The 11,469-nt window shown below is 40.4% G+C and overlaps 1 protein-coding gene across 2 annotated transcripts; it reads left to right on the forward strand.

Annotated features, from left to right (window-relative positions):
• Positions 1-1,676: 1,676 nt before the first annotated feature.
• Positions 1,677-11,442, forward strand: ttc38 (tetratricopeptide repeat domain 38). Of its 2 annotated transcripts, none has more exons than XM_084555318.1 (14): positions 1,677-1,773; positions 2,240-2,317; positions 2,435-2,516; positions 4,342-4,513; positions 6,526-6,699; positions 6,818-6,893; positions 7,155-7,274; positions 7,398-7,457; positions 7,681-7,719; positions 8,203-8,284; positions 8,685-8,850; positions 9,743-9,902; positions 10,380-10,453; positions 10,796-11,442. In XM_084555318.1, exons 1-14 carry the CDS (start codon positions 1,744-1,746, stop codon positions 10,881-10,883), a joined length of 1,401 nt encoding a protein of 466 aa, XP_084411444.1. In that variant the 5' UTR covers positions 1,677-1,743; the 3' UTR covers positions 10,884-11,442. The 2 variants fall into 2 exon arrangements, with proteins under 2 accessions (XP_084411444.1, XP_084411445.1); XM_084555319.1 differs by lacking the exon at positions 1,677-1,773 and adding an exon at positions 1,798-2,055 and having other exon boundaries at positions 10,796-11,441.
• The last annotated feature ends 27 nt before the right edge of the window (positions 11,443-11,469 follow it).

Here is an 11,469-nt window from a genome sequence, read left to right on the forward strand (position 1 = left end):
CATACACTGGTTGGTTTATATAATGCAGTCTGACTGCATGGGAGAAGAAATGGAGGAGAAACACAGTCTGATGATGTTTATTTCGATAAATACTTATCTTTTCCAAATGTTGCTGTGATTAAGTTAAAGCTTAAAGTAGTCCTGCGATTTAGCACTTTTATAAAGTTGGAGGGCTTATATGAAAGAACAAAGAGAGACGGATGAGAAAAAACTTTATATAGACCCCAATGTTAACCTAGAAACATATCCGTGATTTTCTATAATGCACTCAATATGAACTTTGTGGCACCTTACACTCCTGGTCACTGTCCATTATTTTCTCTTAACCTTTAATACTGTCACTAATGATACATTTTTCCTCCAGTGATAAAGACAGCTGGACAAATGAACCACATGACACAGAGTAAAATAGAATGAATTGGCCTTTAACCTTTACATAAAAAATGAGAGGTTAATAGACCCTTTTACGTCCTACGTCACGACCACATCAGCGGTTAGCTGGAGGCAAAACCCACAGCGGCTACCCTTATCAAAATGTCATCCTGCTGTGTTGTAGGGAGCCAGAATTGGAGGATAGCTCCAAACTAAAATTTTATCGCATATTAGCTGCCACTCCAAGTCAAATATATCGAAGAAATCGGTAGTTAAACGCCATATAATGAGAGGGTTGGACCAAGGCGGTAATCAAAAATGCTTGTGTGTGCCTTCACGAAATAGAAGTGGCTAGCTCCCACCAGAAAAGTTAGCTAATGTAAATGTCTAATGCTAATGTCATATGTAAATAATGAGCTACGATGATACTTTGATCGCAATCTTAATTTACTTCATATTTTGTTGAACATAACACAGCTAACAACATGCTTTTTCGTTACCCTCTTAGCCATTAGTCTGTGCAATAGCCTTCGTTGGCATATCCATTAGCCATGAGTCTATGAGGGTTCCCCCTTTTTTAAAATGCCTTTTTGGATATTAGCCTCTATAACTATCGCATATATAACATGTTTGTAGGTTGTAACTTTATGCTTGACAAATACGAGATGTAGGTAACTTAAGTTAAGCCAACTGCACTGGCTAGGTAATTACCTAGCCAGTGCAGTTGGCTGTCAGGATGTCGCCATTGGTTCGGTTCATAGTAATGTTAAGTTTTTAAAGAAACATTCCCAGACATGGGGAGTGAGTGATATCACTCACTTTTTTTATTTTTTTATTTTTATATCCAAATACTTGGATAAAAAAATTAAAAAATAAAAAAAAAAAAGCACATTTTCTTCTATCATTGTCAAAAACAAGCATATGGAAGCTGCTAGCCTTGTTAACTCGGTAGTCTTGTGGACTGTTTAGCCTCCAATTAAGCCCCACCTACTCAAAACGTCATCGTGATAAATAACCATAGACTATATCGCGAAAGATCATATAAACATATATAATACTGTATTAAAAAAATATACAATAGTATCAGCAATTACCATGGTAATGTAACCATGGACTGTTCACAGTCCAGTTGGTTCCACACAAAATAAAAATGAAATAAATGTATTTCTTCCAATACCCCTCACAGGAACGAGCGGTTACAGAAGATGAATGAATGAATGAACTCCCAATGCGTTTTACTCGTGCACTTATTTTGAAAGGAGACCGAGTACAAAAGGTAAGTTCCTGTTTTCTTCCGCGTTATTATTAACTTTACCATCTACGAACTTTTAATTCCACAGAGAGGTCGACATTTGGAAAGAGGACGTAAAAATGCTTGGTTCGAGTTTCAGAGACTGCCAGGTTGGTGTTGGAAGCGGCTGCAACAAGGAGATAAACACTTTGCTAGAGAATAGCGTAACGAAACTGGCTGTTTATTTGTCGTGAAATTAAGTTGCAGTCGGGAGTGATAAAGGTTGTTATGGTTACGTAAGCGTTAAGGGAAGAGGTACATCTGTTGGTTTGGATTAAATTTTGTTAGAGGGATGTGTTTGCAGAAAGTATTGATTCAAATATTGATAGTGAATTAAATATGACTATGGATAAATATCGACAACGCTTTCTAAGTTAGGAATTTCTGCAAAGGTAAGCAAAATCTACTTATCTTAACAGAAATTCCTAACTTTAGTTTTGGTATCAGTGCACGTCTTTTAATAAATAAATGTATCTCTGTCATAAAAAGTTGGAAACGTGTGTAACATGTCCTGAAAGGGAATAAAGCTGGATTCACACTGACGCAGTAGCAATATACACTTCCTATTTCTTGCAGGCGTGGAGGGCAGAAGGTCTCACACTGTCCACCAGCAGTAATGAGGCTTGCAAACTGTATGACGCCATACTTACGCAGGTACCCCACAAACACCTCCCACACATCCAGTTTAAACGCTGTGATTTGCAGAAAACTGTATGCATGAATGGAAAAAAGTTAAATCTACATAACTGCATAACTGTGTTTGGTTCCCAGTATGTGACATGGCGCAACGATGAAACCCTGGGAGGATTTGAAGGATGCATTTCTGGAATCCAGGCGGCCGATCCTAATTTTGGTAAATGATATGACGACATACTCCGATCAGCCACAACATTAAAACCACTGACAGGAGAACACTGACTATATTGTGACAATTCAATGTCTTGCTGGGAAACTTTAAGACCTGGCATTTGTGTAGATGTTACTTACACATGTATGCATCCGCGTAGACCAGACCAGGCAACCCCCAACCCATAGCAATGACACTCCTTGATGGCAGCAGCCATCCCCAGCAGGATGCAGCCTGACACACACAGGCACACACACAAAAACAGTTTAGGAACAAAAAACATGAAAAACGGCACAAGGTGTTGACCTGGCCTCCAAATTCACTAGATCCCAAACTGATCAAGTATCTGTGAGATGATCCACACATCCCCCATAGAACCCAAAGCCCCCCCCCCCCCCCCCCCCCCAACAACAACATTCTGATGCCAGACACCACAGGACACCCTCAGAAGGCCCATGTCCATTCTCTGATTAGTTACAACTGTTTTGGAGGCACAAGGGAGACCTGTACAATATTAGGAAGGTGGTCATAATGTTATGCCTGATTGGTTTACACTCACTATACAATTCATAAGGTACACTAGGGAAAACAAATGCATTGTAATGTGACAGTCTGGCACAAGCTTCCCCTTCATGATTATTTCTCATTCTGTTTCTATTATTGTACCTAGCTCACTGACTCAAATGTCAAAATAATAGAAACATCTGTCAGTATAACACACAATACAGTCCGATAGCCCTACAAACCACAGCCTCCAAAATGAAAACGCAGTTGAATCGGTTAATTCAAACAAATGCTCAATACTGTAACCTTCAAGAGGCTAAGACTTAGTGCAGCGCTGTTATATTAGAGCCCATTAGTTTTCACTAGTGTACCTAATGGACTGTCTAGTGAGTGTATGTCATTCATTTATTTTATCAGATCCTTAATTTAACTAAATAAAGCTCTGATGAGGCACAGGAATGGCTTAGAGGCGAGTTTAAAAAAAGCAGACTGTATACAAGGACACAACAGCAAATCATGTTAGACGTTAAGGATGAGTAAACAAGGATGGGATAAAGGTGACTGTGCTAAATTTATCTACTGCCAAAATAACCTTATTAAAGAATATTGTGATCTTCTATACTTGGATGGATAAGGTCAAGTCCTTCCTCTTTTGTTCATTCTAGTTGGAAGTCTGTCAGATTGAGCTCTCATCAAGTGTTTTAAATGTGTATTTCTTGTTCATGCAAATAAATCAACCTTGATTTGTGCACGCTCAACACATTAGACATACTCTGGGGAAGCTGCTTTTGAATTTACCTGTTCAAAATGTGAGATTATGATGATCTTAACATATGGTCACATTAAGAAAATACTGCAGGACCTGTAAACAGCAGGTAAATCCAGTCTGGATATATAAATAAAACACAGTTGTCTCTGCTGGTGTCCTTGTTTAAACGCAGTCGTGGATGGAAAACAAAGCATGGATTTAGCACCGCTATAAACACTGTGATCACATAAATAGACACTTTAGTTGTTGTTGCAGAATAGTTAAATGCTGAACCATTGTCCTTAGAGAGCTCATTTAAAGTTTAATCCTAAGTAAATCAACACTGAACTACCTCACACTGTCATTAGGCACACAGAGAGGATGAAAGCCCTTAGGAAAGTAAAGTAGGTAGTTACGAAAGAGAAAGAGCAGGCTTCTTCTTATCTTGCTACAACCCAAAGGCAAAACTTTCAATGTGCATATGATTTTTTATTTTAACTGTTCTCTTGGAGTGGAGAACTCCAACAACAAAAAGACCAGTGTTTTTTTTGTTGTTTGTTTGTTTGTTTTTCCCTGTAGTTATGGGCCATGTGATCAGCACCGGGCTGGAGCTGGTGGCAACAACGAGCAGCACCCGGCTGGATGAGCGCCTGGCCAGCGCTGTGAAGCGAACAGTGGAGCTTGCAAACAGCCAAGACATCACTCCCAGAGAGAGGCTCCATGTCAAAGCTATGGAGCTTTTCTCACATGGGTAAGATCCAGAAGCGGGACGATGCTTGAAATACGGTTAAAAAGGAGTGATGAATAATACTAACAAATTTAAGAGGCCAGTGGTTCCCAAAGAGGGGTCTTAAGAGCACTAAAGCCCTTGGAAGTTGTAATAGTGGATTCAAAGCAGCATGAAGAGCTTTTAAAGAACAGTACGTAATTCTCTCCTACACAGATACCCCTTCTTAAGGTTTACTGTACAGTGCAGCTGTCAAACCAAATGTTCTTAACATCTGTAACTGTTAAATTATAATAAACTGAAGGGAAAACATGGTTATACTTGACATTTTTACAGTATTGTGAAGATAAAATTGATTGTGATTACAATATCTTCTGTAAACTCTTCATGGGAATAGAAAAAAAAAGGCTCGGATCTCTTTATAAAGCCCTGCCGGAGGACATCACACGGTGATCAGGCTCATAGGACCTCAATAAATGAGAGATGTACGAAGGAAGAACAAGTGTACTGTGATACTCTTGCTCTCTCTGCTCTTTGTACACGTTAAAAGCCCAGCAACAGCGTTTTGTATCAGTTGTAGTCTATGTATATTTAGCTGCTGGTACCAGAATAAAGTGCACTCCAGTAGTCAAGTCTGGAAGAGATAAAAGCACGGATGACAAGTCTGAAGTGGAAAGGGATGACATGATTAAGTTGGTCCCCTGAGCATCAAAAGACAAAAAAACAAACAAACAAAACAAAAAACAGCTGTACTCTTAAAATTAAAGTGTAGAAACAGAAACTGTTAGTGCCTAAATGAACACTATCAAAATATTTCTATAATAATTACATGAAAATACTTCAACAAGATTGCTTATTATAACTGCTTCTATCAAACTCTGTAATGATCTGCACAATAGAGGGAAATTTTCTCTTGATTTCCTTCCTCCTCTCACAGGTCACGAGTGAAGCCTATAGTTCAGTCAGTATTTAAAGGGGAACTACTGTTTTTTACAACCCAAACCTTATTTCTGGCATAAAATATGATTGTTTACTCACCCATATAACTTTTGTGTAATTTGTGATCTTTAGGGAGATAATTAGATCAGTGTATATCCATATAGTGGGAGTGACTGGGGCACCAAAACGCAGCCTCTAAATAACGCATTATCTGCCGCGAAACTCTTTCATTTCACCAATATTTTGTTGTCATACGTACGCTGGTTCGTCCACAACCTCAGAATCGGAAAAATATTCAGCCATGTTGCAAAAAAATAGCAGTAGCAAATTACAGGTAAACAAGCCGACCTTCGCAGGTGTGCGCGGCCCTCAGAGATGACATCATCCAGGTCAGAAGACATCAGCCAGGGTGTGTAAGTCAATCTACAGACCCCGGATGATGATAACAGGTAACTCCAGACTCAAGGGGCAATAGCACTAGCGTACGATAACAAAATATTGATGAAATGAACGAGTTTCGTGGCAGATAATGTGTTATTTAGAGGCTGCGTTTCGGTGCCCCAGTCACTCCCATTATATGGATATACACTGATCTAATTATCTCTCGAAGAAATACAAATTACATAAAAGTTATATGGGTGAGTAAACGATGGTATTTTATGCCAGAAATAAGGTCCAGGTTGTAAAAAACAGTAGTTCCAGTTTAAGCAAAGATGATTTTCTCATTGCCAGAGGAAGTGGGCTCCCTCCAAAGAAATGGCCTCTTTTTATAAAACACAAAACTACAAGAATGTTATTCATCGTTCATTTAGCCATTCATTTCCTGAGCCGCTCTTACTCTGTCCCCGTGTGCTGCAGTCACACGCCTCAGAGCAACAGCATTCATCTGTTGCGTGCCAACTTTTATGTAAATTTTAATCCCTGTCTAGCAAGTAATATTTGTGTTTTATCTTCGCTGGCTTATTTCCCCATGGTATAGTCAAATATACTGTAATATTGAGGAGCCATTTTGTGTTTTCAGTATTGTCTTGGAGGATACTTGTAATTCCCTCACAAACCATATTGACATGTGCAGTTTGTCTTTCATCGCTTCCTAGGAATTTTCCAAAAGCCTGCAATGCATGGGAAGATATTCTGGTGGATCATCCCACTGATATGTTGGCCCTCAAGTTTTCCCATGACGCTTACTTCTACATGGGAGCCCAAACCCAGATGAGAGACTCTGTGGCCAGGGTGCTTCCCTACTGGAAACCACACATGCCTTTATCTGGGTACGAACGACCGCAGAGAATCATGTTTTGTAATAATAGGACAAATCGTTTACTTCGATTTATTATTATAATGAGTATATTTGGATGCATTTGGCTGTAATGACACATATGCCCTCAGCTATCTAAAAGGAATTTATTCCTTCGGTCTCCTGGAGACTCGCTTCTACGACCAGGCTGAGAAAGTGGCCATGGAGGTGAGATTTTTCATTTACCGAGCTGTCCGTGCCTGCGCTGATTGTGTCGGTCCAATTCGGGCGAGTCATTTGCCGTCGGAAGACCAGCGACAGGAAGCAGGGTCATTTGAAAGGAGATTGTGCCACATCGTAGATGAAATCACAGATAGCAGCTGCGAGTTAAACATGCAATTATGTTTGAGTCGTCATTTTACTCTGCTGTAAGAAACACGTCATTTTTCTTCCAGGTGTATTGCAAACTGTTAAAACTCTTTTGTGCAGGGCCTCACTCTGACCCCAGACGACGCCTGGTCCGTTCATTCTGTAGCCCACGTATATGAGATGAAGGCAGAGTTGGACAAAGGCTTGAAGTTCATGGAGGGCAGAGAGAAAGACTGGCAGGTACTGCTTATAGATGTTCACATCTGAGTAACCTCATAGAGTCCCAGACCGAGATGAATTAAATCACAGAGAGAAATAGCCCCAGGAAGAAAAATATTTGAAATATGCAATATTTATTTTCAGGTGTCTGACATGCTGGCCAGTCATAACTACTGGCACTGGGCTCTGTACTTCATAGAGAAGGTAAAGATTATAATGAGTTTTTCAGTCAAGCGTGCACTTGGCAGCAGGAGTGTTTGTGGAACTTGTATTTATGATATCGTTTCCCGCGGGTAATTTGAAGTCTGGAGTTGATTATATCAAGAGATTAATTTGTGTTTGCATCTGTGCAATACAGTTTATCAACCTTATCCCTCAAGTATGAAGTTATTAATATTCGTCCTTCTCTCCTCTTCCTCCTCCACAGGGGCAACATGAAGCTGCTCTGCAAATTTACGATTCTCAGGTTGGTTGATGTTGAGAGTCTGCATTAATACTTTAACGGTATATACTGTACATCTGAGTCCTTTCAAGAGTTATACATTTGACCGTCCACAAGGGATGCTGACTTAAAAGAATGTATTGTGCTCAGTGGGAGTCAAGAGGTTAAGTGGTAAGTGGGAGCAAGTGGAAGTCAAGTCTATGAAGATGTGAAAGCTGAGGAACCACGACAACCGTCTCGGTGTCATCTGCCGAAGCTGATCATTTTTTTACTGAGACGCTCCTTATCGAGACGCCTTTACAAGAACATTTCATGATGTTACTTACCATTGCTGTAACTTTGAGCCCCAATGGAAATGGTTACATCAAGTTAGCTGGAATTCATGAATGTTTAACCACTCATGTCAAGGGAACCTAGCAAAACATATACCACAAAAATGTGATTCCTCGGAAAAATGTCATTATGTGGCGGTTACATCAAACTGAAAGTGTGTCTTGTTTCCCCAAGGTCTTCAGACGTTGTAAAGCCTCGGGATCCATGTTGGACACTGTCGATGCTTGTTCAATGCTCTGCAGGCTGGAAATGGAGGGTGAGATGCAGAATAATGTGGGCATTCAAAAAAACATCTTCACTGATGTGAGATTGATTAAGATTCGGGAAATTGTGCTTTTCAAAATTCTGCCGATTCTGCCTGATGGAAATGCTAATGTGTTGCTAATGGGCTGACGGGCAACTGTAACATCTAATTTAAGACAATTTAAGAGAGTATGGCCTTAAATGAAACTGCTAATGAGGTGAGATAATCTCATACTTTCATACTTCATTAATCAGAAACCCAAAGTGCAGTGGTGGAAATGAGGGTAATTAGCAGAACCTCGGACCAAATTGTTTTACTGCCTCTGTTGTAGAGATGAAGCCAGAAAATAAAATTTTCTTGTGCCTTTGCAGCCTCCGAGCAATCTTTGTGTTTGTGTCGCTGCATGACTCAGGCGTGTGCGTGAAGGACCGTTGGCAGGAGCTGCTCCAGGTAACACAGCCTCACACCGATGATCACGTGACCTTGTTTAACGACCTCCACTTCCTCATGGTGTCACTGGGAGCTAAAGAGAGCAGGACGAGTCAGCGTCTGCTGGAGGGCCTCCAGGAGTTGGCTAAGTGAGTTCCGCGCCATTTCTTCTCTTCTCCGCACACCTCAACACTCAGCCAGTCAGCCTTACATAAGAGCAACGCAAGCCTTATGTAAAACGGAGGCAGAAACAAGGCCGAGCGTAGGCTGCAAGATAGAGAAAGAACACAGCTAGAAAGAGGATTGCAGTCTTTCTCAGGGAATGGGGTCTTCTCTCTGTAGCAGATGTTGTACCAGTAGCTGCTGCCTCTGAGGGGTTCTGTGGTTAAAATGTTCTGGCGTCCCGACCATGAACAGCCTGTACCCCCCATCTTTGTCCATCATACAAGCCACAGCAAAGCTGCCATTTAAAACCAGTCCTTAAAGTTGTCATGTCTTTCACCGTTGCGTAATAAATGTTGTATCATCCTGAGAGTCGGTCCTTAAGTTTCTCCTCACCGCAGCTCTGCTCTGAATCATCAGGAAAGCTGCAGACAATTTCAAGCTTTGCGTTCACTCGGCTCCATAGCTCACTTTTATGACCTTGCTTTGGGAGGATTGTGCAGTTTTACATAATCCATATTTTTGCCATAATGTAATTTTACAGTCAGAGGCAGTGACTCCAAGCATTTGCTAATCCAAGAAAGCCTCCAAACAGTATGGAATATTTGGCCCTACATTGAAGCGAATCCTTCTCAGATGTCTGCCTTTCAGAGTTCACTAGAAAAATGACTTAATATCATTGTAAAACTGTTGAAATAAACCAACCCTTTTCTATAAATTTTCACAATTTTTACATTACATGATACAGGGACAAACGTGTTAGCATCATATTTATTTTATATAAAAATAAATGTCCTTTTTTCCCCCATTTGTCTCTCTTTCTCTTATTTTTTAACAAAGAAATATTTTCTTTCTCTAAACCCCTATTTTCTTTCACAGGGAGCCAGGGGACAATCAGCAACATCAGCTTGCTGGAACTATAGGTATACCAATGTGTCAGGCCATGATGGAGTACAACCAGGGCAACTACAATCAAGCTATGGAACTGTTGTACCCCCTACGCTACCGCATGGTAGACATAGGAGGCAGTGATGCACAGGTAAGGTCCACAGAAATGAGAAGCTGTAAGTTAGTTCAAAGCAAACATGAAAAAGTCCACCAAATTCAAGCTCAAACCAAACTGCAGCTTTCTTATTGCACAGTTGAAAAGCTTCCAGCCTTGGGGCTTTACTTCCTTTGAAAATCATTGATCATACTGTATTGTGTTTTCTTAGATAAAACAAAACTCCCAAAAAATTGGCCAGGGGTGAAGAGCGCTGTGCATAAGAGCAACAATCTTTCAGTCTAGGAACATACCATATAGTGTGAGAATGTTGAGCACAGTGCACCAGTGTATGAATAATGAATCCTTGTGATGGATGCTGATGGACTTCATGCATTTTATGGCCTTTGTGTTCAGAGAGTCATTCTCCGGGGTGCAGCTGTGCACATGCAACGTAACACAAAAGGGTAGAAAGACATATAGTCTTGGAAGGGGTTTGTGTTTGCTAATGGGTTTGTATACTGTTGTTTACAGAGGGACCTGTTCAATCAACTGCTTATTCATGCAGCCATGAAATCAGAGAATAAGCACCACCAGAAGCTGGGAAGGTAAAGCACAACAGGGATTCCTTACCAGACATCAGTCTTTTTCAGTTTCAGTGTGCTGTCTTTGCCGTGCATGATTCTGCTGAGAGATTGTGTGAGAAAAGAGAAATATCTTTATTTGAACTACAGGATTTCATCATGCTATTGTGCGGTCGCTGTTGGGACTGGGGTCCATGCGCATACACAACACAAGCTGTTTTTATGCTCCCATTATGTAACTGACTTTCCTTGTCTGTACACCATGTTGTACTTTCATTATTGATCAGATTCGCCTCTCAGTCTGTAGTCTCTTTGAATCTGTGTTCATCCCTTCGCACTGTCTTGTTCTGTGCTGAATTTCCCCAGATGTCTTCTGGTGGAGCGCGATGCCGCGAGGCCAAACTCCCCTTTGACCCTCCGTCTGATGCAGAGAGCTCTGGCCCTTCACAACTAGAGTGATTGCGAGGTGCACAGGGCGCTGCCCATGCAAAAAACATCAAAGCACCACTGTAATCTGACGTACCGGTGTTTGGCTTTGGAAGACTTCCTCAAGAACTTGCAAGAGCTTGGCACAGTTGTCAAGACGGCTGAAAGCTTTTATAAAGTCTTTTGACTTCAGTATTAAATAAATGATCATGACATAAACAATCAATGAAAAATGTGTAACAGTAGGAATTAAGTCATTATTGAAATTAATGAAAAGCATTTTCATTAGCTTTTACTTGATTAGCTTAATTTTACGTTTGACTTTATTTCTCAGCATTGCCAATTTCCACAATAATCTCCTTAATGTACTGTATTACCACTTCCTTTATGTGTGCTGACTTTTCAAGATAAAAAGCTGATTCTTCTAATTGACGTAGATTACAGTGACCATGGTGAACAAATGCTTTAACTGAATTTTATTAGCACATTTAAATATAAATACTTTCAGAGATAAGTCTTCATGTCAGTATCAATACAAAAACCATGTTTAAAAACCAATAAATACACTTTGCACTTTTTATCTGGGTGACTTTTTGAGTAACACATAGATGTAT

This window comes from Chelon labrosus, assembly GCF_963514085.1.
Source record: "Chelon labrosus genome assembly, chromosome: 11".
In the NCBI taxonomy this organism is placed as follows: Eukaryota; Metazoa; Chordata; class Actinopteri; order Mugiliformes; family Mugilidae; genus Chelon; species Chelon labrosus.

Excerpts from the sequence above, each read along its gene's own strand:
- ttc38 (XM_084555318.1), top strand. The coding sequence starts at position 1,744 with ATGCTTGGTTCGAGTTTCAGAGACTGCCAG. Across the intron at positions 1,774-2,239 it reads CGAGTTTCAGAGACTGCCAG|GCGTGGAGGGCAGAAGGTCT; the intron begins GTTGGTGTTGGA and ends TATTTCTTGCAG. Across the intron at positions 6,700-6,817 it reads CCACACATGCCTTTATCTGG|CTATCTAAAAGGAATTTATT; the intron begins GTACGAACGACC and ends ATATGCCCTCAG.